This window comes from Annulohypoxylon maeteangense (genome assembly GCF_022496945.1).
Source record: "Annulohypoxylon maeteangense strain CBS 123835 unplaced genomic scaffold GGS22scaffold_6, whole genome shotgun sequence".
Classification (NCBI taxonomy): domain Eukaryota; kingdom Fungi; phylum Ascomycota; class Sordariomycetes; order Xylariales; family Hypoxylaceae; genus Annulohypoxylon; species Annulohypoxylon maeteangense.
The window spans coordinates 523,672-549,378 of NW_025953253.1; the positions used below are offsets into that span (position 1 = coordinate 523,672).

At 46.6% G+C, this 25,707-nt stretch overlaps 6 protein-coding genes across 6 annotated transcripts; 2 read left to right on the forward strand and 4 right to left on the reverse strand.

The window, feature by feature from the left end:
• Nucleotides 1-2,004: 2,004 nt before the first annotated feature.
• GGS22DRAFT_123236 (ARP23 complex 20 kDa subunit) lies at nt 2,005-3,145 on the reverse strand. The gene is made up of 5 exons (XM_047958280.1): nt 3,019-3,145; nt 2,620-2,946; nt 2,432-2,557; nt 2,332-2,376; nt 2,005-2,279 (listed from the first exon to the last, which is right to left on the reverse strand). The coding sequence occupies exons 1-5, from the start codon at nt 3,019-3,021 to the stop codon at nt 2,271-2,273; spliced, it is 510 nt and encodes a 169-aa protein (XP_047819887.1). The 5' UTR covers nt 3,022-3,145; the 3' UTR covers nt 2,005-2,270.
• A 258-nt stretch (nt 3,146-3,403) lies between these two features.
• GGS22DRAFT_123242 (cysteine proteinase) lies at nt 3,404-5,465 on the forward strand. The gene is made up of 2 exons (XM_047958281.1): nt 3,404-3,617; nt 3,682-5,465. The coding sequence occupies exons 1-2, from the start codon at nt 3,602-3,604 to the stop codon at nt 5,334-5,336; spliced, it is 1,671 nt and encodes a 556-aa protein (XP_047819888.1). The 5' UTR covers nt 3,404-3,601; the 3' UTR covers nt 5,337-5,465.
• Nucleotides 5,466-5,842: 377 nt separating this feature from the next.
• On the reverse strand, nt 5,843-6,235 carry GGS22DRAFT_187286 (uncharacterized protein; the record flags this gene model as incomplete). The annotated part of the gene is made up of 1 exon (XM_047964567.1): nt 5,843-6,235. The coding sequence occupies one exon, from the start codon at nt 6,233-6,235 to the stop codon at nt 5,843-5,845; it is 393 nt and encodes a 130-aa protein (XP_047819889.1).
• GGS22DRAFT_123258 (uncharacterized protein) lies at nt 6,028-7,071 on the reverse strand. Its single transcript, XM_047958283.1, has 2 exons — nt 6,948-7,071; nt 6,028-6,889 (listed from the first exon to the last, which is right to left on the reverse strand). The coding sequence occupies exon 2, from the start codon at nt 6,757-6,759 to the stop codon at nt 6,283-6,285; it is 477 nt and encodes a 158-aa protein (XP_047819890.1). The 5' UTR covers nt 6,760-6,889; nt 6,948-7,071; the 3' UTR covers nt 6,028-6,282.
• A 62-nt stretch (nt 7,072-7,133) lies between these two features.
• GGS22DRAFT_123245 (phosphoglycerate mutase-like protein) lies at nt 7,134-8,792 on the forward strand. Its single transcript, XM_047958282.1, has 4 exons — nt 7,134-7,505; nt 7,889-8,155; nt 8,261-8,488; nt 8,597-8,792. The coding sequence occupies exons 1-4, from the start codon at nt 7,327-7,329 to the stop codon at nt 8,661-8,663; spliced, it is 741 nt and encodes a 246-aa protein (XP_047819891.1). The 5' UTR covers nt 7,134-7,326; the 3' UTR covers nt 8,664-8,792.
• Nucleotides 8,793-13,335: 4,543 nt separating this feature from the next.
• Nucleotides 13,336-15,261, reverse strand: GGS22DRAFT_123316 (uncharacterized protein). The gene is made up of 2 exons (XM_047958284.1): nt 14,245-15,261; nt 13,336-14,187 (listed from the first exon to the last, which is right to left on the reverse strand). Exons 1-2 carry the CDS (start codon nt 14,848-14,850, stop codon nt 13,552-13,554), a joined length of 1,242 nt encoding a protein of 413 aa, XP_047819892.1. The 5' UTR covers nt 14,851-15,261; the 3' UTR covers nt 13,336-13,551.
• Nucleotides 15,262-25,707: the final 10,446 nt, after the last annotated feature.

The window sequence follows — 25,707 nt, forward strand, 5'->3', positions numbered from 1 at the left end:
CATGCAAACTGAAAGTTGGTACCGTTCGATTGGGGAGTAGGGATGGGGATGGGGATGGGGGTTAAAAGAATTTTAAGAAAATTCAAGGGTATGTTGAGATAACTAGTAGTTGAGAGGTGAGAGTGATGGTGATCATCTAGTTGAATTCTCTAGGTGGTTACTATGGATGGTGTCGTTGCCATAGTGCTATTATCCAACCAACAGTGGCAACTCATACTAGGTCTAAGCTTCTTCTAGCTGCCCAGATGAGGATTCGTATGGTCCGTGCCGTGTGAACAGCATTGGGAAATAGCAGGAACACAGTTGTTAGGCTGGTAGAATTGATTCAAAGTACCCATTCATTGGCCTGATACTTTATCTGGAAGGAGACTACCAGGTATCATACAATTTACAATACGGATCAGGGACTGACACTTCTACATAGGTACTTACCTAGGTAAGGAGGTATCTATGTGTTTGAATCATCCGAAACCTGTAAAACCTAGACTTGATTGGTGGTTGAAAATTTTAGTTGTCATAATCCAATTTGCTATTGGCTTGTCTCGGACGTTTTCTTGACTCCTTAACTGATACAGGCCTATAATGCCTCGATACTTCATCTCATCCATAAAGCCTATTCAACACATCCAGCCAACCAGGATCTCATTTCTTTGGTTACCAATGGGATATTATATCAAATAAAATATTTAAGTACGTTAATACATTGACACTACCTATAGACAGGTAAACTAGGTTAAGCTACATAAGGTACCTAGGTTAGTATATATACAGTAGTGTTTATAGATGAGTATGTCTCTGGTAGAATTCTTTTTCTTACCTATATAAACCATGTGTCCAAGTATATCAACAGAACCGGTGATCCATGATAAATGATAAACGTGAAGCAGTGATATCGAGACTTTAACAATTTAAACAAAGAATGACTTCAAGTCCTATCCCTAGTTATTCGGGTGTTTACGAAGTATATTGTTAGATGTTGAATGGGGTCATCGTCGTGTGCTATTTTTTTGGTTAAAAAAACTCGATCAAACCTCCATATCTTGCGCCCACGGCGGTTTCAAAAAGAAATGAAAATATATGTAAGGTAGTCATATTAATCTCTGACATCTATGTTCAGTATTATCACATTGACTAACAAGAGCTTAAAGGAGGATCTCACCATCTATGTCACAAGGTGAGAAATATGGTTAGGGTAGAGATCATATAATTACTGTGTTGGCGCTTAGACCTTTGAGGTAACTACTCACTTCAGACGCCAATCGCCCTTTCCAGACTCGTTTAATACTGTCCTAGCGAGGCGCACCTCCCCGACTAGGTAGCTTCGTATGATAGTCCCCAGTAGTTTCCTTGCGGAAAGAGCTGCTCGGTCAAATTTTTGGAAACGTTGATGGCGGCTTCCAATTTTAAAGCGCAACCTTGAAATCAAGACATTTTCCCCCAGTATTGATTCGGATACCAGGTACCTACCTAGGTACCTAGGTACATATGCACTAATAGCGGCTTGTTTTCCCGATTTCATGGACCAGAATAATAGCGGATTTCTAGGGATTGGTTCCATGCATATGCGTATGCTCTGTTGAATGATGATATATTACGATTGGGCCCTGATATTGAAGTTCGGTTCTCTCACTAAACAGATTACTGTCTCTCCAGCATGATTCCGTACCCGCTTTGCTACTGATATTCTATTGCCCGTCTAACGTGGGAGGTTTCTTTATGTAGTGCCGTAGATGCGACATCATATGAGCGCATTGGAGACATAATGGGAAATGGGTGAACTTCAGAATTAAACCTGGGTAGTTGTGTCTTTTTTCTTCTAAACTGGCACCATGATCCCTCATTTTTAACCGAATGGTGATATTCTTATATACCTGCGGGTTGTTTTGGGTTAATTATGCCTTGCCTGAGAGTTTTTCATGATATCATGGTAAATGAAAAAGAGGAGGACACTATTTACTATTTGAATCCTCCCCTTGCAGGCGAAAAAAGAAAGATCTATCACATCACGTGTTGGGGAATTGGCTAGAAAAGGGGTAAGTGGGTTTGAGAATTCATGGAAAGATAATCTCCATCGATTGATGCTATTTTATGCGTTTAGAAAATCTGTACTGCTAAAGTGTCGCTCTTTTTCTGTGTGGCGTCACCAGCTAATAATTTGGGTGTATCAACTCTTGCATCTTTATGAACGCCAGTCGAATAATCCATCGGCGCCTTGTCATGACCTCGATATCAGTGGGCATAAACTGGAGTCCCCCATCCAGATGTTTTGCTTAATCAAACTGGCCAGAATGTTAGCAGAGAGTAGAAGGGGGTGCCGATGAAAGAACTAACAGGTGTTAGGAAGGATTCGGCTACAAATCTTGCTCGGGCATTCAACTAATATCAGTTAGTAGGGGCTATCCACCAAGGGTTTGGATCCAAGACAACGTACAAACAACTTCATCTCCGAAATTTCCTTGTCGACTTCCTCCATAAACTGGATAATGAAGTCTACCAGTTTGTGCTTCAACATCTCCTCGGTATGGAAATTTGTTATTAAGAATGAAATATCATAGCCCTATTGGGATCAAGTCAATATCGGTAAACTTCATGAGATCCGTGTGAATGGTGGTGAGGTACCTTAATTGGCTTTCTCCTAAGGATGAAGAAGGCCTCGGCTCGTTGGGTGAGGAAACGGGTAAACTTGTGAACTAGGATATTCTCGATCTCGTCTGCCTGCTTGATCTTGATGCTTATTCTCACACTGTTGACGCTTGGCTCGATGAGGACCTTCTCGTTCTCGTTACGTGCGATGATTAATGGATTGAGTAGAACCTCGGGGGATGTTTGGGCTTCGATTTCGGGGACATTGTGGCGTTCGGAAGTCTGGGAGGCGAAGTTGGAAAGACAGAGGGCGGCCGTGAGGGTGCTCCGCACACATTGGAGATACGGGCGGAGAGATTGGGACTGGAGATTCAGGTTAGCAAATGTCTCCTACTTTCTGATTTCTTTTCAAAATGGGGAACAGGTAGGACATGCCATGATGTGAAGCCCTTAGGCAGTTGGAAGTCCTAAACTTGTGTCTTGTCTTTCAGGAGTGATGTGGGGTGAAGCAATCGCCAGCAAGACGCTGGTCCTTGCAATTACGTTTGTATGTAACAGGTATTATGGACGGTATGTACAATGTGAGGTTACAATGTGGGGCTACAATGTGGGACAGCTCTCTTAACCTTATTGCGTAATAGATCTTCAACTAGCTTGGAGGCTTGGCTTACTAAGGACCTTAGGCCACAGCCAAAATTATTAGGTAAGTTATTAGGTAAGCTGGGGAAAAGACCACGTGATGTCACTTCATGATTTTTGAGTGCGGTTTTGTTTGGTGGTTCTTTCCGCCCCACTTTGAGTGAAACTCTAAAGCTGGTGACGCACCCACTAGTTTGCCTTGCTCTTGTTGTATTCACATTGAATTCTACTAGGTATAACTACAGCTTGCAGTTGTAAATCTTCTCCCCACCTTTCCTCTTGCATCAACCCAAGTTGTACTTTATTACCTTAGTCCCAAAATCCCAAGTCTTTCCTACAACATCCAAGGTATCGAAAGGAATATTTTAAGCTTTACAAGATGGCGACCATACCAGGTGAGCACTTCGAGCTACGCCATTATCTCGGCGATACCCCGCTAACCTACCTTGCCCCCTACAGTCGTCGTCAAGCATCAGGGTACCAAGTACGATGTTGAGGTTGATACCGAGTCGACCGGTGAGATATTCAAGTACCAGCTTTACAGTCTTACCGGCGTAGAGCCCGAACGTCAGAAGATCTTAATCAAGGGTGGTCAAGTGAAGGATGATACTCCCATGAGCAAGTTCAACTTCCAGCCCGGCCAATCAATAATGATGCTTGGTACACCTGGAAATAAGGATGTTCTTACGCGCCCTAAAGAGTCCGTCAAGTTCGTCGAAGACATGACAGAGGCCGAGGCCGCGCAGCAAGAGGGAGCTATACCTGCTGGTCTAACTAACCTGGGCAACACATGCTATCTTAACTCTACCCTCCAGACTCTTCGTGCCATCCCCGAGCTGCAGGGCGCACTGGGTAAGTACGAAACTCCTGCCAATGCTATGAGCACTGCAGGGCTTTTGCCGCCTCTAGACTTGACGAAGCAGCTTAGAGATCTGTACAAGTACATGTCTGAAACCCAAGAGGCATATTCTCCTGTTGCATTCCTAACCTCGCTGCGTGCCGCTTTCCCCCAGTTTAATGAGCGTTCTCGAACTGGTGCCGGGTTTGCCCAACAAGACGCCGAGGAAGCATGGTCTCAGATTGTAACCCAGCTACGCCAGAAGCTACGCGTGAAAGATACACCCGAATCTCCAGAGTCTTCCTTCATCGATAAATACATGTCGGGAGAGCTTACATCCGAGCTCGAATGTGACGAACCTGCAGCTAAGGAAAGTGGAGAGACGTCTGCGGTCTCAAAAGAGACATTCCTTAAGCTTAGCTGCCACATAGATGGTAGTACGAATCATCTGCGGGATGGAATTGCAAATGGCCTAAGCGAGAAGCTGGAAAAAAGATCGGAGGTCCTCGGCCGAGAGGCCGTCTACACCAAGACTTCTAAAATATCTCGATTACCCAAGTATCTCACCGTGCAGTTCGTTCGCTTCTTCTGGAAACGAGAGACACAGAAGAAAGCCAAGATCATGCGAAAGGTCACCTTTCCCCACGAGTTGGATCTTGTTGAATTCTGCGACGACAAGCTGAAGGGAATGCTTATTCCAGTCAGGGACAAGGTTCGAGAAGTGCGAAAGGATGAGGAAGATATCGAGCGTGCGCGTAAGCGCCGCAAGCGGAATGATGCCGGCGACGATCCTGCTGATGTTCCTGGTGGAAAGGGAGCGAAGAAGAATGATACCAAGGCAGCCGGTGCTTCTGCAGATGGCGATGTGGAGATGACTGAGAGCTACAAGACAGATGCCGAGATTGACGCAGAACGTGACGCGGCGCTTCTTGCAGCGAAGAAGGAGTTGAACGCCCTCATCGACCCATCCCTAGCCAATGATGACGGCGCAAACCAGTCCGGCTTGTACGAACTTCGGGGAGTTGTCACACACCAGGGCGCAAGCGCAGACAGCGGCCACTACACGGCTTACGTCAAGAAGACGGCACCGGCCGACGTAAAGACTGGCAAACGAAAGGAGGAAGATGGCAAGTGGTGGTGGTTCAACGATGACAAGGTGTCGGAGGTAACAGCAGACAAAATCGAGACGCTCGCTGGAGGTGGCGAGTCGCACTCAGCTCTTATCTTACTATACCGCGCTATACCCTTACCTTCTGCCGAAGGAACGATGGAGTGAAAAAGGCGAAGACGAGAAATGATGGTGCATACGGGCGTTTGAGTGCATGGCAAGCAGGGAACTTGGGGCTAGCATTAGACTCACTTTCACTTGATAGGTAGGGAATGGTTCGGAAAATAAATGCTGTGCCAACATGGCCAGACTTTAGTATTTTCAATCCCCCTTGCGTCTCATGCTACAGTAGACGGACGTGGATTTTTGAAGCAAGCAGAATGATTGCCATGATTCCCTGTCCTTCCTCTGTATTGGTTTTTTTTTCATAGCCCGCTTCGATTGGTCTTAACCCTGCTACCACCATACGTAATACTCTGCCGTGATGCATTTACTTTCCTTGCCCACCTAGAAGCATGTTCACCACCTGAGTATCTTGCAGGCAGATACTGACTTCTTACCGTGGATAAAAGGGGTATATACACACACATCGTTGAACCATTCATTATAATCGTACCTTCCCCTCCTCTTGTAGACTATCCTTCGGATATAAAGCATCAACATTTCTCATTATTTCATTTTACTTTATTATCTTTATCGGCAGCGGCGGCAGTAGTAGCAGCAGCAGCATCCTTGAGGTCCTGATCCCTCATGCGAGCCCGCAGGTCGTCGAGCTTCCTCTCGATCGGCCTTCGATACGCCACGAGCGTCGCGCGCCGCCCTTCTAAATCCCGTATGCGGTCCTCGGCGCTGGCCTCGACGATCTTCTGCTTCTCCTTCTTGTATTCCTGCTGCGTCTTCAGCCCCGCTCCGTAGATCGCGCCGACGACCGCGACGGCTGCGAAGGCTCCAGTCAGCAACCAGGTCTTGAAGGCCATGCGCGGGGGGCGGGGGATCTGGTTCGCGGGGGGCGGTGTTTGCGCTGGTGGAGGTGGGGGTGGGGGTGGTGGTGGCTTGTTGGATGCCATGGCGGGGTATTTTGGCTTTCTCGCCATCGAGGTTTCGTTCGTTTGCCTTATCCCCAGTACCCTCTCCAGCAGACCTGACTTGCCTGATGCTTCTTCCTCACGGCTCTCCTATGCCTCGCGGCATTCCAGCGGGAACTATTCGTACTGCGCTCTAAGCCGTCGTTGGTTGTGCTAACGTTGCTGTCGAAGGATATTATGCGGTTGATTGAACGAGTTCTGCGTCCGCCGCTCCTACTCTTGCTCCTACTACGAATGACAGTTAGTCGGGGCAGGTCCGGCAATCGGAATCCGCGGCGATTACGATATTCGGCGCAACGGGTAGCGACTGTCGCACTTTTGGCACTTTTTCGCGTGGTTGAGGAAGCGACGGGCCAAGGTTGGAGCTCCAATTCCGCGGCGTAAAAATTGACGCCGCTAGATCCGCTGCCGGGCTCGTGGATTCTATTATTAGTGGAACCAATAGCGCGTAGGGATAAGAGCAGTGCCCTTAGTAATCCACTAACGGTATCGGGGAACGACATCATCGATTGCTTCTGACGTAAGTATTGTTTGCATTGGGTTATTATTTCCCCCAATTTTCTCTTTTTCTCCTTCTCTCCCTTCAAAAATAAATTATATAAAGGATAGAGTTAGGTACTGTTTAGATGATAGTCTGTAAGTGGTTCGCATAGCACCTACAGCAGCCTTTATCTCTTAGCTCATCTTTCAATATATTTAGCGTCATCCTTCTACGGCGTACTTCTCTTTGAGGGGTAAACCCACACCCTATTTCTAACAAGGTTACTTACCTAGTACCGTACTCACTTACACGCTGAGTGTTATGTACTTGTGTAATACAAGCCTATGTTAATCCGGTGTTACCTACCCATCTTGCCGGGGAATTCAAGGTCTCTGGATCTAGATTTGTGGCTTATTATAGCACGGGCACATCTCATGCGACAAAAGTTTAAATCCGGGATATAGCGGAAATCTACATCGGCGGCTCTCTAGGTCTTGGTTATAATAGCTGCAGTTCGCTATCGCCGTACTTCATCTTAACTAGAACTTGTCATAGATTTCTAGAGTTAAGGTTCTACTATCTTTTGAGCATAATGGCAACTCCTCGTGTCTTTCTCGTCCGTCACGGTGAGACGGAGTGGTCGCTAAACGGAAGGCACACAGGTGTGTCTGATATTCCTCTTACAGCTAATGGCGAAAAACGTGTGAAAGCGACGGGTCGAGCATTGATAGGAGATGACCGGCTAATTGTGCCGAAGAAACTTGCACATATGTGAGTTCATATTGTCTCCAATTATGTATCTATTTAGTCCTCCCTGGGCCTTTATCATCTTCTGGAGTTGCTCGTCAACTAGCAGGAGGTTTAGACGGAACTATCCCTTCAAACAACGCCGTATGGAATTTACGTTGCTTTAACTCTCTCACTGTCCACCCCAGGATGTACGTCATGCAGAGATAGAAGGTCATTTAGACTCTGTCCAACCACCCAATCTACCCATTTAACAGATACTCCTATTCCCATATTTCCTATGTTCTAGTGTAGGTACCTAGGTAGCACCAGGCACAATCTCAACGCAGCTGAAGGAAAAGGAACACAAACTTGACATACCCTCTACTAGCCGTCAATAATATATTTACTTACTGAGTCCATCTTAGATACGTATCACCAAGAAAGCGAGCCCAGCACACATTCGAGTTATTAAACTTTGGCATCTCAGATCCCTTGCCGTGGAAGGTTCACGGTGAGAAGCTTCCCGACGCTAGTCATAGCTGCGGAGCACGGGTTGAGGTCACCCAAGATATCCGCGAGTGGGATTATGGGGACTACGAGGGTATAACAACCCCCGAGATCCGCGAGATTCGTGCCAAGCAGGGCCTCGGTCCGAAATGGGACATTTGGAGAGATGGGTGTGTCGGCGGAGAGTAGGTTGTCGACTTCCTTCTTGTAGCCACCGGCAGGTCCAACAAACCTTCGAATTAGCCACACCAACCAACGACACGAATTGAGAAAGCTAACACCCTTAATAGGAGTCCCGATGATGTCACACAGCGCGTAGATCATCTGATCGATGAGATTCGGGAGAAGTGGCACGGCCCTGTAATCGGGAAGTCCAAGTCAGAAAACTTGCCACCAAGCGATGTCCTGCTCGTGGCGCACGGGCATATCCTCCGTGCTTTTGCTATGAGATGGGTCCAAAAGACGCTTCAAGACGGCCCAGCTTTCTTGTTAGAAGCTGGTGGTGTTGGGACATTGAGGTGGGTATACTTTTACTTTCCTAGGCCAAGTTCACACGACCGGGCTACTTCTACTGCTACTGGCGGCCATTTAAAAGACTACAGTGCTAACAAGATCACCCTATTTAGCTACGAACACCATAATATCGACGAGCCTGCTATTTTGTTGGGTGGTGCGTTTGTTGTCAGTCCCTAGACGAACGAGAGGTTGTTTATGCCTTTTATGTTCCTTTGAATGAGATGATGCCCCATTATAGAATACAATCTAGATCTTTCAACTTGACTTGATTATATATAATTAACGGCGCCAATATTACTGTCGATAGTAAAGGTTTCTAAACTACAGAACATAACGTGATAACATAGCCTCTTTCGCTACGATGGAGAAGACTAGGTACCTATCTTCGACAATCATGTTGGGGAACAAATGCCTTGGCTATGTCTAGGTAAATGTGCTAAGTAGAATTTCTATTATATTTCCGGGTTATGTTACTAGGTAGGTAGTTTGGCATCGCGTCTCAAGGCCTGTGTCATCATTCCAAGCATATTAGTATAGATTCTAGAGTTTCTTAAAGGCCTAGCCCGGGGTAAACATCTAGTGTCAATATTTACTGGGTACCTAGGTAGGTATCTCAATACTTTCGTATGTAAGGTATAGGCTAGAATCCCTTCTAAGGGTTCTTATATCCAGCCATATCTATTCCTTTATTTACCTAGGTACCTAACTTGATTATTATATTATCCTATCCGCTTCCCCTTTTCTCAGTACTAGTCGTGCTCCTGTTCAACACTAAGCAAATGATTATCTGTAGTTGGAACTTCGAGGTGGTATGTACTTCTATCAATGAAACCATGTCCAAGCTGAGATCCTCCAAATGTTGCTCTCGTAATTTGAACATAACAAGAACGAACGGAAAGTTTAGGGCTGTCGGATCGAATATTTACGAGTGTAAGCGATGCTCGAAATACAAGGGTAACCCCTCGTAAGAAAGATCGTGGAATCGTAGATGAGGTTTCGGTTCCTCCTGGAAAATACGGGCGGAATCCGTAAACCCCCTTAAGGACTTCGTAATCGCATTATGTCCACCCAACCAAAGCCATCGCGGGTTTTCTACCTGGTGTGCTTCTAATGATCTTATATTTAGGCCTTTTCGCCGCAATCAGGCTCTTGGTCTCGATTCGGGGGTTTAAAGGTAGTATACATTGAATTCATTTTGGAAGTTCGAATTCTCGATGTGTTGATACATAATCGAAATAAGTTGGCCATCGTATAAGCTATGAAGCTTCCTGTAATATTCTTTTAGCTTTTAGGGGTGGTAGCTGGTTGTTAGGATATACATGATGCTATAGTCATACCCAAGTCTTGAAATAGGTCCAGGGAACAGTTCAAAGACAATTTGTACCACAGTAGCTTCCAAGTAGAACATCATCTAGACTACTTGGCCCTGGCTGTAACCTCCCTGACTCATGAAAGGTCACGAGAGCTTGAACTCACAGACTTGAAATACATATTATGTCGGGTTTCTTCTAGAGGCATTGTTACCCTAGGATATTAATAATAGCCATGTCGCGATGGAAATATCTAGCTTCGCGAACTGTTGATATTTGTAGGTACCTATCGCTATTTAATGTAGACAATTTCATCATAACAATGGGTAGGTATTTATCACTAGATTACCCCTCGAGACGCCTAGGTATTATTTCGATAGGGGGTTTGTACTTCGCTTCGACATCGCTTCGACGTGTCGTCGCGTCAAGGCTGGGGAATAGGATACTGATATGTCAACCGAATGACCGAGTCATCTTTAACATCCACGATCGGTTAGAATAGTTGGTTAGGTACGATGCCCACTCGATGGCTTTCGATATTATCGGAAAATTAATACTCGGCGAGCGATCGAAGCTAAAGGCTAGGCGATGGTTTCTGGATGCCACGAATCATACATAGCCAACGAGGAAGGGAAGTAAAGGCTTAACCTAAATTTGGTCTAAGGAGATATGTAAATAAGTGAATGATACGGCGACACGGCGATAATTATCAGTTAAATAAGACAATATCATGATACTCTATGTTCAATGGTATTGGCATCGTCTTTGTGCCTGTCAGATAATGTAGAATCGACATCTAGGAGTTCGTCAAGTCTTGATATTGATGAACCCATATTCAGCAAAGTTGTAGCAGGAAGCTAGGTACAAATTTACAGTGGTTTTTGTTTGTTTGATTTCTCTTTCGGGTAGAGACTAACGGCACTATTGGCTCTCTAGTATGGTAGAGCACACGTGTACAGTAATCATTTAGTCATCTAAAGGAAAGCCTAAGTTTAGGTACAAACTTGCCTCGTCTAGCAAAGGGAACCGCCTCACCGGTTCGGTTCGGTAATCCCTAGGCGCGCAAACGCCTAACGTGGCAGCCCGATAACCTTTTTCCCTCCCTCTTAGGCATGCAGGATGGAGCCGCCGTCTCAACCCAGTCAAGTATCTCGCAAGGGGCAAAAAAGCCCGAACGATGGAGAAAATCCTTAGGCAAACATAGAGTTTCGGTGCGGTGCGGTACGGTACGTGGCGTCACCCGCTGCGCCCACAATGTCCGCCGAATCTCTAACTAGGTAGGTACCTAGTATTGGGCGAACTTGGACGAGTATCATACGTAGTACTACCCAGTAGTTCGCTACGTTATTCCATACCTACCTACATAGGTATGTACCAACATATGTCTGTACCTACCTAGTAGGTATGTATAAATGTAGGGAGGTAGATAAGCCTGGAGTCACTATTCTCGGGACAATATGACAGCCTGTTTCACCATTCTTGTACTAGAGTAAGGGGAGGAGAAAAAGGAGCTTATGTGTGTACACATATATATCAAATATATGCTATCTTAGGCTGTAAGACAGCGATCCTTTCCAAGCCTTTTTAGCCCAAGTACCCAATGGTTGGTGTCGTGATGCATACACAACGACGCTGTCGAAGGATTGTGTTTCATGCGCATTCACTACTGCTAACCGCGCTTGAATCTCCTTGGACTAGACCAAGAGAGAGGAAAATGCTCCTACGGACTGAACACACTAAACCGAGCTAGCATAGCGCGATCATCGGGAAAACATATTTGTAATACTATATATATTATGGTAAGGAGTGTAGTATCTAGACCGGCAGTTAGCTCGCCCTTCGGTTTAATTAACCGTTAGCCCTAGTTATTAGTGATACGTAGGTATGTACATACATACATAGGTAGGTAGGTAGGTAGGTAACATCTCTCCTCGTCTTCCGTTTTCGCCGTAGAAGATGAAGATGGTCGTGTTTAGGGTAGCTAACGATCCATTCGGAACCTTGCGGGAGCTAGAACATTTTATCGTCACACGTTTACTTCGCAAAGAGACTAGTCACGTTTTCCCGCGTCGTATCTTCATATACATAGGTAGGTAGGTAGGTAAATAGGCAAGTAGTTACGCGGTACCACTTATGTGATTACTTAATAACTCAACAACTAAGAGGCCGATCCGATGCTGTCACGTACATATACCGTATATAATAGGTCATTAATCATCTCACCGCGGCTTATTAAGTACCGGTTGCCCACCCTTTTACATATTCCCCGAAAGTTAATCTGCATGAAATATTGACCTACGGTCCTTACAGCGTAAAATAAAGCTCATCTTGCACGGGGAAGCCGGGTCGTGGAGATGCCCCTTCACCCCTCCTTCTACAAAACTAGTCGCGAAGAATGGCAGTGCGAGGTCACGACGGCACCAGCGTATGCGTGTAATGTGTCGCTAAGATCCCCAGAGAGAAAAATCGACTGGGATACCGATGTAAACGTCAAATTAGACACCGAAAGGTCCGCCGGATCTATTCCGCGATCATGGGCAAGTGATACAGTAGCATTTTATGGTCAGCGATTGTAAACGAATCCAGCCCTTTCTTATCGAAACCTTGGCCATCGTATCCACTTGGGAGGGTCCACAGGTTCTACTACTAGGTAGGTAGTAGGTATGTGTGTATGTTGTATGTGTACGAAGTATGTATGTATGAAGTATGTATGTATGTATGTATTATAGCGTAGTCTGACCAAGCACCCCCTATCGTTCGTCCCCCCTCTTCGGGGCTTTGGGTCATCGTCTTCCTGCTTAGTCGTAGTACCGTAGTACTATGTAGTCAAGGTAACGGCGTAGCATTAGCGCGCGTGCGCACCGACTTTGGCCATCTACCTCTTTAATGCGTTTCCTGGCACCTCAAACATGGATGAAGCTACCCCTGCCTAGGTAGTGCTTGGATAGGGCGAAGATCTAGAACGTTTTGACATCAGCATCAGCATGTCGCTCTACACGGTACATACGAACGCGTCAATTGCAATTCTGCTAATCTTGGCGAATCTAGAGATCCTGGCGGCTCTGGCAACTCTGGTGATTCTGGTAAATATGATTGCCTTTTCTTTTCAAGGTTTGTTTCTAAAGACAAAGCAAATAGTAGTCCGCATCTCGTTGAAGGCAACGCGGCGGACGGTGTTTTAGAATAGACGTAATGGAACCAAAGCAACCACCCAGCGTTTGGATTTTTGCCGTGAGGCGAACCAATCTTCTTAACCCCTCCCCATCCGCCCCCCTCCTCCCGTATTCGAATCGAGCGGGCTTCTTTAATAGAATTAAAATCATAAGCAGAACCGACTTAAGAAAGCAAATAGACAATATGCTATGATCGAGGTTTGTCGCCAAACTAGAAGTGATCTAAGTAAGTAGGTAGTCTTCCGACCGGCCCCTTCTCCCATTTTCGTATTCGTCCGCAAAGACCGCAAATTACGCCCTCGACTCGTAGCCGCCGCCCTGGTGAATTAAATGCAAATGCCGCCCCGGATGCCCTCCTCCCACCCCCAAACTCGTAAATTTGGAAATCGATTAAAACACCGAGGAATCGTCGCCGATTGAACCGTCCGGACAAGCCGCCAGCGGCCATCTATTTTCCCAACTCCTTCCATCATAGACCCCTCCCTCGAGCACCGCCCCTCCAACCCTCTTTTCCTCGTTCAACGGGCGTATCGACTTCCTGGCCATCCGGTGGCTGGTACGAATAATCGATAGCCGTGGCCGCTACGTTCGCCTGTTTAAGCGGCCTAGCATCTTCTGGTCGATATCGTTATTAGAAGTAGGGCCAGTGCCCATTATATTCTCTAGACTCATTACGGAACTCGCGGTACTATGCCCTGCTGGAGGGCCAGACGGACTGCCCCTCGGCGGTGGGGTTCTGTTATCGTACCCGGCATATGGAGCCTGCTGGGGGTTTAGCTGTGGTAACGGTTGTAAATGACTTGGACTCCCGCTCGACGACGGAGATCGTCGCCGCGGGTTGTCCTCAGGAAACGTGCTTGGAGGAGGTAAACGCACTCCGTGCTCATCATCTGCAGGTCTCGCCCGCCGCCTGCCTGCTTCAGACCTCTCTTCCGAAAAAGACCCATACGAGCCAGTCGGCGATGGCAGTGACTGGTCATATTGCGGATTCGTAGCTGAGAATCCACTGGCCGGTGCAAGGCTCGACCCGCCCGACAATGGCTGTCCATACGCCCCAAACAATTGCGTGCCTGGCGGGATGCCGTTCGGCAATGCCGAAACAGGAACAAATGCGGTGGACGAGGAAGAAGAGACCGGCTGAAACACGCATTCCTGATTCATCTTGATGCAATTCGTACATTTTCCTCCGGGAGAATTTTGGTAGCCACTACAACGGATCTAGAGTTGTGTTAGTCTTTTGTTACGGATATTTTAGCAATATAAAACTATCCTCACCTTTCTCCTCCTGCAATATCTGCAGGCAATCGAAGTTCGCTGTCGAGGGGCGGACTGCTGCATCACGGCAGTTCCCGCAGGCCCTCCTCTGGCGTAATCCGGAGGATAAGCCCCAGGTGTACTACGATCTTGCCGATACGTGAAGTCGTACGGATTTAGACCGCTATAGCTAGAAAAGTACGGTGACGCCCTCGGATCTTGAGAGTAGCCGGCCCTCGGATCTGGAGCCGCCGCATGGACGGGTGGAAGATAGGAGGGATGGCTGGTGCCAGGAGGAGGATAGGCGCCGCCGGGAGGAGGCGAGTAAGCAGCACTTGGAGGTGCCTGTGCGGCGGTAGGCGGAGGGGGATATCCGTTTGTAGAGCTGGGCGAAGGACCATAACCACTAGACCTCGGATCCCAAGCTCTACCAGAAGACGGGTTATAGGCACCGTGAGGGTCCTGAATAGATGGCAATCTTACTGCACCAGTCGCCATTTGTGGTCGTGAATGATAAGGAATTGCTCTTGCGCGGTCGTCTTCCTCGCCAGGAACTGGAGGATACTGAGATTCGTCGTTTGGGTCGTGCCTTAAAGGTTGTCCTCTATTTCGACGATCTTCTGCCATGCTACATTAATGGACGCTGAGGGGCGCCAGGGTGAGGTTTGAGAGCTGTAGCCACGCAGCGACTAGGAGATAGGTGGTTTTAGGTGACGTCTGAGGCGGCGCGTGTTTCGAGATTTAAAAAAAACCCTGGTGACTTGAAGATTTCTTTTTTAAATGCACGATTCCCGAGACAAGGTAGTAAAACAGCCGATGACCATGTCAATTTTTTTATTCTAGAAAAAATCCTTCTGGGGGGTGGAAACGGAAGGCCAAGCCGAAGCGAACCGCAAGTCCAGAAAAGTCGTCAGGTGCGCATACACAGAACCGATATCCTTGGAGACTACCAGGTCGGTTAACAACGCATGCAACTTTGGGGGGGAGTGGTTGGATAGAGGATGAGAAGGATGACACAAAGATTAATTATAGAACGGCAGGAAAGCAGTCGACAATACTGTTACAGATGTCAAGAAGATGAGAAGAGAGGATGTGAGGGTGAGAGTGAGAGAGTTTTAGTTGTAAGTGAGAAGACAGGCTGCGCAGTGGAAAGGACGGCGGCGCAAGAAATTTAGGTATTTAGGTGGAATGGCGGGGCCAACCGTGGTGGAAGGGGAAGAACCTTAACAACACAGACGGCGGAGTCTGTAGTGCCGGGAGGAAAGAGAAGGGGCCTGACTCTTCTATAATTTGGATGCGGGATGACCCTTGGTGACGCTTGGGGCTGCTGCAAGAGAATCTTGGAAAAGCCTAGCTAGCACGTTAGCTGGAATGAACCGAACAAAATAGAACTTCTAAGTGGTAAAAAAAAAAGTATAGTGACGATTTTAGTCTGAGAACGGGGCCGCGCGAGGGGTCTAAACGAATAGGTACTAGGAAATACATGTACATATATATCCGGAGAATATGTATGTAGGTATGTATGTATGTTGTATGCTGTATGCTATGTGCTGTATGTTATATGTTATATGTATTCATATGTGTTTAAAATGATCATGCTCGCTCACGATGGCGAATCTCATTTTTTTTTAAAAAAAAAACACATATTCACATATTCACATATACGCGCACATACAGACAGATAGAGACAGGCATAAACACACATACAAAGCCAACCAGATCCGCGGGAACCTTCGCAGTACACAACGTCAAAACAAAAACTAACCTGCTGTCCAGACTCCAGAGACTATGTACCCTGGGTACCTAGCCTATGAAGGTAAGCAGGTAATCATCCGGCCAACTAACCAACCAACATAGAAAATGGGTTGATGTTTAAAGGAGACTAGCTGAGCTAGATGGGCAAGGGACGTAGTGAGTTGGTAGGGGTCAGAACATCGATATTAGCTAAGTATCGGCGCTGGTAAGTTATAGGGCAATGTTATATGTGTAGGCTCGTTAGGTGTAGGCGTGTATGTATGCATGTAGGTATGCGTATACGGAGTCTACCTATAGAAGTAATTGGGTGTGGTTTATGTATGTATACGTAGGTTGTATAGGTATATATAGGTATACACACGTATATGAGTATGTGCATCAGCTGTGTATGATGTGTGCGTGCCTTAGCTATTAGCTACTTAACATGTAGCTACATACATGTAAATGTTGGGGCTTGGGGCTAGGGGCTAGGGATTAGGTACTAGGACCAGGGACGACAACGATTTTTGCAACTTTGCGGACGCAGTTCTGCAAGCGGAGCAGGACCCGCAGTTGCAAGGATGATGGGGATGGGGATGGGAACGGGAATGGAAGAGTTGTCTGAATGTGGAGGCGTGGAAGCGGTCCAAGATAGTCTAAGTGACTTGGTGTAAGTTTGATTCGAGCGATTGCTGCTATGCCCGACGCAGGACAAGGTCAGGTCAGGGCAATTTTCAGGTGGCACTCGACCAGAGGACCGGACTAGAACATTGAAGAGGATCCAGATGTGAAGAAGTTTGTAAAAACGTACCTTTTCTAGCTTTTTTTTCTCTTCTTATTTATTGTTTTTTTTTTGCCCTTTCCTCTCACAGATGGTTTGACTTGACCTGTCCCGACTTAACTACGTAGAGCTAATGCTCTACTAGCGGCAGCGTTCCTTTCCGGGGTGGGCTAATAAGAACGGTGATTCGAGCCGGTGGATTAGAAATAAAAAGAACGGAACCGATGGCGGATGAACTACTACTGTGGGTGGAGTGAAGGCTGTGTGGATGAGTTGGCGACCGAGAAATAACTTCCTAGTAGCATGAGCTATTGAGTCGCTAGCCGAGTAAGAAAGAAGAAGAAGAAAATGTCATCTACCTGCGGAGTGGCTAGGGCGGCTGTGACGATCTCGCCAAGTAGAAGAAATAGGTTCATACAGCTGCCGCCCTGGTATTGCGTGTTGGTTGCCGTATGTAAGATTTTGCAAGGACCTTGTATGAAGGAATAGGATGGATAGGATGGGTGGATGGATGATGATGGATCGAGGTGCGTTATGTATTGTGAGTGTCAAGTATGAGTATAAGTGTGAGCGTGTGAGCGTGTAAGCGTGAAAGGTGTTCCTACCGAGGCCGAAAGAAAAATCCAAATCCGTGTTAATAAGAATAGTGACAATAATGTCGATGATAATGATAATGATAACGATAATAATGTTGTTAATGATAGTAATAGTAATAGTAATAATGATAATTATAACCTTTGCACGGTCGCAAAATCGGGTTATTTTTCTAATAGCAATGAGACGAACATGCGCAGAATGAGAAAGTATGTGAGATAGTGGGATAGAGGCGCTGGTATTGTGTCGTACGGAGTTATTATTGAAGGTTGCAAATCTGATGTTCGAATTAGGAACAATTCAATAATAACCTTTAGAAGCTGGGGGGGTAATTGACTTTTTTTTTTCCTTCTTGTAGAGGGCGGGTTTATTTGTTCAAAACTTCCAATCAGGTCAGACTTTAGGCTTGCACCTCGCGCCTAATGGGCAATGGCGGAATCCCGTCAGGATGGTACCTAACAGGTCGCAGAACGGGCCGCAGAAGGAAAGCCCCAATCTGATTCGGTCAAATGACTGCAGGTGCCCTCCAAGGTTTCTTCAATGCCTTAGGGCTTTTTCTGGATACCTACCTAGGTAGGTACTAGGTAGATATATGTGCGCGCGATTGGTGCGTGGTGACTGCCTTTTTAGAGTTACAAATACCTTTTCGGCTTGGAGAAGGAATATTTGTATTGAAACTCTCGGATTGGGGGAGCGACGAGGGTTTGTTTTTGATTTTAACTCTTGGATCTTACTACCTTTATTTTATTATTCCTTTTCTTCGATACTTAATGGGTTCCTCTTAGATTTTAGAAAGCCCCACGGATTCGCACAGACGACTACCTAATCACTCCCACATATAAGTCTATTGCTAAGAGAAAACGCAGGCAATATGCTTAAAAGAAATAGAAATTGGTATATATAAAGTTTTCTTAATAAATGAATGCGTGCGTGTATATAAGTAAATCATATGACTTACCCAAGTACGATGATTATTCTCACAAAAAAAAAAAAACCAGATATGCGCTAAGAAGTCCGGTAGAATGGTAAAACGACCATAAAATGTGGCAGTGTCGTGGTGTGTGTGTGTAATGTGTGTGTGTGTGTGTGGATGTACGGATGTGTGGATGCGTGGATGCGTGTGCTAAGAGCGAGAGTGGATGAGATATCGTGATGACTTTGCGATCTAGGAATATCCTAGTGACGGGACGCCACAGGTGGATTCTCTCCAGATGTCTGCGAAATCCTCTCCTCCGTCTTTATTTTTGGATGTTCGGGTTCGTAGAATGATTTGCTGTGCCGCCCCTCGTGGCAACAATGCGGCGTAGAAGAAGGGTTTCTAGCCGAACCGATCCTTTTGCTCGGTCCGTTTGCCGGTGACGCACAAAAACCGAGTAGGGAGGGTGAGGTAATTTATAGAGTTCTAACTTCTAGATACGCCTGAGCCCGAGAGAGGTTTTGGGAATCCAAATCCTTTAAATTGTTTATTGATTATTGCTTATTGTTTATCGTTTATTGCTCTCTGACGCAAACTTAGCTCTCCTTCTTCAAATCCGAGCTTGCAGATAGTATGCAAAAAGTACGTAAAAAGGGCTTGCCGGCATCCAAGGCCTTCTAGCTTTGACGTGGCAGGCTCTCTGATCCCTCAAATGACAAATGCGACTGTGGCTTGTCCCGGAGACGTGGTACACTTCGGGTAGGCTTGCTGGTTAGCTTTCTCGGCTTGCCGGCTCGGGCTGGCTGCGCATGCACCATACACAAAGGGTCCGGGCGATGATGCCGAGAAGGTTCAAGACCGCATGCGGTTTTGTAAACTCGATGCAATAAGGCAATCGCTAGATCGAGTATTTCAATGGGTAACTCTCTACCTAGGTAGGTAGGCAGCTAGGTAGATAAGGTTGAAGAAAGTGTTGGTCCAGATGCGAGTCAGCGATATGTTATTACTTATGTTAGTGGGGCGGTCAGCTTTATTTCCTTTTTTTTTTCTTTTTTTCTCTCTCTTCTTTTCTCGTCTTCGTTCCTTTTCTTTTTTTCCTGTTTTTTTCCCTTCTCTCCTTTCCCCCCCTCCCCTTCTAGTTTGTGCTTCAGGTTGCTTGCTGGATGCCAATCAAGCCAACGGGACCTTCGGTTTGGACCCAACTGGTGAGATCCAGAGTACGTGGTACAATACCACAGGTATGGGATAGGTGGTGTACGCGTGTATAGCCCTTCTCTTCTTGTTCTTGTTGTTCCTTTTTTTTTCCCTCTCCCTCTAATTCGTATTGTACCTATACAAATACAAATACTGCCAGGATCCTTTGCTTCCGTTTTAACCCTCGGGCATGGGGGTCACGTTGGATGGATGGATTGTACAAGCTGGGGCTAATAAGGCACCTGATGCACGCAACGCAAGCGTGCAAGGTCCTTCCGGCTCAGATGACGGGGTACCGTCAGCTAATCACGATGCCGATGGCTTGACCCAAGGCTCTGGGCACTCAGCTTTTATTTCCCCTCCTTGTTTAGACAAGGGTTGCCCTTTAGTTTAGCGTGCGCCAGTTTGTTCTCACACCGCCGCTTTTCCCTCGATGGACACCCGGCGAGGGGAGACTTTATGTATAACCTGCTATGCTATTAACCTGTTCAGCCGGTCTTAAGACGCTGTTGGTAACCTAATGCGTGCAAGCATGAGATTTCCTAGGCGCCAGCCGTTCGCACTAAGCCTTCCCTGAACGGGAATTGCGGTAACGGAATACAAGGCGGGCGGATAGATCCCAACGTGGTGGCTCGACGGGGTGGCCCGAAACTCTGATCCACCGCTTGCACTGCACAATGCCTTCCACTGGAGAACGCCAAATCAACAAATGCCGTCGAACCACCGCCCGGCCTCGGCTTGCTATAATAAGGAAATGATATACGTATAATGATCGAGGGTGTTATGAAACTGCGCCTTTTAGTCTCGACACCCTCTACCACGATTTAATAGTATGGGTAGTTGTAGAAGGAGAAGAACGAAAGCAAAAGAGAATAAGTAGCTGTACTTGCATGTCGCGACACGGAGAGATCCAGCAAGGAATTTCACCCCAGAACCCTGACTGGGGGTGCGGTAACCAGACCAAATCAAGCCGTCCCCTTGACGTTCGCGGGATGCGCTACTCAGTAATTGTTGCCTATTAGGTATAATAGACGAGCCAGCCCTTAGGTGTAGTGACGGGGTGTTTAAGTGTGTGATTGACCGCTCTCATTCGGTTGGAACTTCTGCACGAATAAATATGTGAGTAGTCGCTCTCATCCGCGTATGTGCGACTCTAGAGATGCACGAGGTACACAGGCGAACGTCGTAGCGTAGACGTAGCGTAGACGTAGCGACGATAATGACAGATCACGGTCCAAAAAATAGCTGATCTAGCAATATATCTATTCTTCAGAGCAATCGAACATCGAGATAAAATCTAGAGGGCAGAGAATGTCAACATCTTGTTAAGTGTGCCCAAACCTACCAGGATGAAGGATTTTAAAGGAAACCTGGGAAGAGGGTCGGAAGCGGTGGACGAACAGTCCTTGCGCTAGCTAATGCTACCTACGGTCAGCTCCAAAACGTCGTACGGGAGGTCGACAAGCGGCTGCCGTGCAACGTTCGAACGATCATAAACCCCTGGAGTCATATGCAAGACGGGGTGGGATATATGTACCTAATAATCACCTACCTAGTAGTAGACGGAGACTCAATAGTATAGCGCATCCATCGATGTATTTTTGTGCTTGGTATACGCTGTACTGTTATAATCTGTATTGTACAATACCGTAACGCGTGTGTAGTAAGGATGGCAGCGTGGGCAGGTAGGTAGGTGGGTAGGTATGAACGGACGTATTTCTGCATGGTGTTTTCCAATTACTACTGCCTCGCTACCTCGTGATCTTCCGCGGTGAACAATCTCCATCAGAGAGCACTACCGCGAACGGAATACTACCCGTTCTTTCGTCATATTCCCGAGTCCCCTGTCTTACGAGCTCGCAATTTTGAACCACACCTTAAAAATCCATGCTGGAGGCTATGCGGCACGAAGCAGTAGTTTGTCTAGACTCTTAGGCCATCTAAATGTCTCGCCATGGCTTGCAAGGGGTCCACTAGTAGGTAGGTATGTATGCCCCCACTGGCCTTGCTGTACCCCAGCGATTAGATTAGCACACGCAGTCAGCCTCGGTCTTGTCCTCTTGTGGGGTACAGATAATCTCATTAAACCCGCGATGACAGCCCTATCACTAGGTACAGTGGGCATGTATTGCCATTATCATCTTTGCCGGGAAGATACCTTGAATTCTCATGGTTATTGTTATTATTTTTTGGGGGGTGGAGGGCGGTTCGGCGGGAGAGGCGTTATGAGTTAATAGGTTAATAGGTTAATAAAATGTATTTTATAGGTACCTTAACCTAGCTAATGTGGCAGTATGGTTGATTGGTCGGTGTTAACACATCGTTAGAATAAGCAAATATTATAAGCTGCTGTTATGGTATGTAGTGGTATGGATCATGTTTCAGAGTATGCAATAATGGCTATTGCTTTACGTCGTGCAGGTCGTGATAGTGTTCTAGAAAATGGCACGACAGTAATACCAGAACCTCGAACTACCTAATAGTACTAGGTCGTAAGATCAAGCTCTTGATAATATGACTGCATGATGGGAAGCTACTATAGTATGACTTATTGCGTGCTTTCCGTACTTACCTAGGTACCTACATGATATTATGCTGCATCGAAATACCTACTTACTAGGTATTATAGAGGTACCCCGTACCTCGTAGACAGACGGGTATCTCGCACGCATGTTCATGGGGTCTACGGGGAAATAACGAGACCCGAGAGCCGGACGGGCGGGTTCGCCGGAGACGTGAATAGGCAAGGGGATGGATAATATTTTTAATGGCGATTGATGTCATGCATACCTAATACTAGCATTAACGATCAATTGGAGAATCTGCAAGGTTTACCTGAAAGGGTCGAGTTACGAAATAATCAAGGATCAATTCTATTATGTATGTAGGTATGTACCTAGACAGCTAGGTAGACACTGAAAGTAGTTAGTTCCAAGTTGTTTCGTATCCATGGATGTATCCCCCTACATGTAATACCTAGCAGTAGTACATATTATATACCTATGTATAATAATATACATACTAAGTACTATAGTAGTTTCTGGGTACCTAGGTACCTACCTAATATTGTATAATTTTAATGAGGTAAATCTGAAGAAGAAGGCATAAACAAAGTTCCCCGACTCGGCATCGCCATGCGCATTGCATAGGATTCCATGAGCTGAGCGAACCTGCAGCTGGTAGGTCAGGAGTTTGAGAGGTCAGGCAGGTCGTATGCCCTATGAGGAACTTCCTGTAAGTAATGGTAGATCCTCCCGTAGTCGGGTCGCCCTTAGCTCCTTTCTCAGAGCTTCAGCCGTCCCCGCTCCCTACTTGCGTTACATCCATTGCGCTGATCGCATGACGCTAGCTGTGTAAGGTAATTTGCATTTCCAGGTCCGTCCTCTCATCCCTCCGTTTGGTAATGGATGAGCCAAACAGGCACATTTCATTGGTCCCATCTAACTATTCGAAACATCGAATCTGGTTAAACCGAAGCAGGGGGTTAAGGCCTAGCGGTAATGCAGGCGAGGGAGCGTGGCAAGCGTGGGAAGCATGGAAGCATGGAAGCGAAGCCGCCAAAGCAGCAAGGGGCAGGGCTCACGCGCTCTCAAGGAGAAATCCTACACCACTTCTTTTTTTTGGTTTTTTTTTTCTCGATGCAAGAGCAATTCCTACACACATAGTAGCATGTAGCAAGTCATCATGTGGCCATAGACGACGAGGGTGGGAATATCACGCATTTGCGCCTTAAGCTCATCACCCGCCAGCGTCGACCTACCAACTAGGTACCTACAATATCTGCTTGATGGTCGTAAATATTTGCTACTATGTATCCAAGATAAAAAGAGCCGCCGCGCGATATACGGCGCAGTATACAACGTCTTGTCGACCAGCCAGCGCACCTTGCCTGCCGCGAAACGCCCGGTGCTTACGGACTTTCGAGGTAGCCCATTGAGCCGGATATTGCGCTGCATTGCCCTGGTGAGGGTAAATCCTCCCGTCCTCGTCCTCGTTGGTGCTACACGCTAAATGAGGGTGTGGTCGGTGATAGATATGCATATGATGCATGTACTACCCGTCCACACCTCTCGCCGTTGAGAAGCTGACTCTCGCCCCTCTCCAACCCTCCACACCTCCAAGAGGAGTTATCCTTACCCATAAGGCCGAAGGTCACTGTACAACCATGCAGCGCTACCCTGCATATCCCTGACGCAACAGAAGCCAATAATCCTTTCTATGCACCTTTCTAGATTTTGATTTCCATTATTATCAAATATTTCTATTACTTTGTTATTTTGTTGTTTTGTTATTTCATTTGTAAAACGAAAATAAATAAATAAAAATAACACATATTTTAACACATATTTTATCTCGCCCACACTACCCATATCGCCATTTGGTCTTCGCTAACTCTTGACATAGTAGGTAAACGAAGTTTTAGAGGCGGACTTGCTGACCAGTTCGGGTTACTGAGTCAGAGAAGTTTCTGACGGGCGACAGAGCGCTGACCAATCGCATGTTACAAACGGCTCCCTCCAACTGCGATGGTATATGCGATCCGTTTGCTCCTGAGAGCCGATACCAGGCGCAAGGTCGCTTCGGGTATGGGAAGAAACAGTCACGGCGATGAAATAAAGGAAGAGACCATAATTCCCCATCCGCTTGTTGGTGTCATTTTAGTCCCATCACCCAATCAATTTCTTGGCAGGGGAATTATTGGATCGTATGTGTGATCAATGAGCATGTGTGAGCGGACCGAATTGCCCTTTTTTCGATCCGGTTGAGGCTGGTCGACTCCTTGAAAGTGAGGCGTAGATGATCCAATGCCGCCAATGCCGCCAATGTCAGCTTAAAAAGTCATCGACCGTCATCGTCATCGTCGTCATCATTGTCATTAACCGTCATTATCACGGCTACCTACTACTGGGTAGGTAAGGTACTGTACAGTATCATCGTACGAGATTTCTCGTCCCGCCTCTCGGCTTGCCGTATCGATAGGCACGTCTAAGTGACCCATTGGACATCCATATGCATATCCGCCACCTTTTAGGCTCTTCCCGCCCTTCGTACATATCCGCTCCCATCCGTGCAGATCCATGTTCGCTGAAATAGACCCGCCGATCCACCTCTGTGCCGTATCTGCAGACTGCAGTGGTGTACCATGTACCGAGTACCGAGTATCATGTATCGCGTATCATGTACCGTGTACAATACGTACCACCTGGCAGCTTCCATTCGGCTTTAATTCCAGCGCTTGATCCTCCACTATGTACCTCTCCATAATCCATCCTCCAGCTTGTATAGGCCTGTGAAACCCGACTAGCCCGCTTATTACTATGATTGTTATGAAGGTAGCGCTTATATTTGGCCACCAATGACGAGAGCATATGCCTGTCATTGCCCACGCGCACGTGAATAGCGCAATTAGATCTTACAGTCATAGCGAATCTTAGATTCAATGTTATCTACTTACCTAGTACCTAGTAGGTACTACTACTAATACTAGATGACTACCTACATATACCCAGGTACCTACATAAGCAATAAGGCATGTAACCTTATTAGCTACATCTCGAAAATAAGTATGTCACTATACCGTTTCATCTAATCTTAGCAGTTGTGGTTGCTAATACCGGTAAACTCCAAAGAGCTTTTGTATGGAAATGTGTATGGAATTGGGATTAGCCCCGGCGAGGCGTCGTTGTCAGTCAATGCAAAGCCCCATGTCATACACAAAACTCGCCGGCGTTGGCTCAAGGGCTTGTAGCTGGGATAGGACGGATGGCAATAGCGCGCCACAGATTTCTGCAGGTAGCAGACGTTGTAACCCAACTACCCAACTACCTACCCAACTACCTATGCCTAGCCTGGATACAAGAGGCAAATTAGAAACAGCGTGGACTGGTATGCGCGGATGATTTGGTTCGGCGCATCAAATAAAACTCGATGGCAAAATCCCGACACGTATGGCCCTTCGAAGTTTGCCTGCATAATCTTAAACCACCAGCTCATCCGTACACCCAACGTATAGTTTCAAGTTACACGACAGTCCAATGGTTACCTAGGTACTTACTTGTAGCTACCTACCTAGGTAGTCATTCAACTACTACATATGTAGGTATGCTACCACGGGCATTCGCGGATTATTAAGTAGAATAGTCATTGAGAGAGATTCCGATGAAGACTGGGAATATTTACTACATCCGAGTTAAGTAATTAAGTACCTACCTAACTTAGGATCTGGGTAGTGATTAAGGGTCAATACTCCCTAGTAAGGCAGTCG

What these genes read in the sequence shown, in the direction of transcription:
- GGS22DRAFT_123236 (XM_047958280.1), bottom strand. An exon ending in TTAGGAGAAAGCCAATTAAG is followed by an intron (nt 2,558 to 2,619) that starts GTACCTCACCAC and finishes TGATCCCAATAG; the next exon opens with GGCTATGATATTTCATTCTT. An exon ending in TTTCGGAGATGAAGTTGTTT is followed by an intron (nt 2,377 to 2,431) that starts GTACGTTGTCTT and finishes AACTGATATTAG; the next exon opens with TTGAATGCCCGAGCAAGATT.
- GGS22DRAFT_123258 (XM_047958283.1), bottom strand. Translation starts at nt 6,759, where the DNA reads ATGATGTCGTTCCCCGATACCGTTAGTGGATTACTAAGGGCACTGCTC.
- GGS22DRAFT_123245 (XM_047958282.1), top strand. Translation starts at nt 7,327, where the DNA reads ATGGCAACTCCTCGTGTCTTTCTCGTCCGTCACGGTGAGACGGAGTGG. An exon ending in CCGAAGAAACTTGCACATAT is followed by an intron (nt 7,506 to 7,888) that starts GTGAGTTCATAT and finishes AGTCCATCTTAG; the next exon opens with ATACGTATCACCAAGAAAGC. An exon ending in GGTGGTGTTGGGACATTGAG is followed by an intron (nt 8,489 to 8,596) that starts GTGGGTATACTT and finishes CACCCTATTTAG; the next exon opens with CTACGAACACCATAATATCG.
- GGS22DRAFT_123316 (XM_047958284.1), bottom strand. Translation starts at nt 14,850, where the DNA reads ATGGCAGAAGATCGTCGAAATAGAGGACAACCTTTAAGGCACGACCCA. An exon ending in GATATTGCAGGAGGAGAAAG is followed by an intron (nt 14,188 to 14,244) that starts GTGAGGATAGTT and finishes ACACAACTCTAG; the next exon opens with ATCCGTTGTAGTGGCTACCA.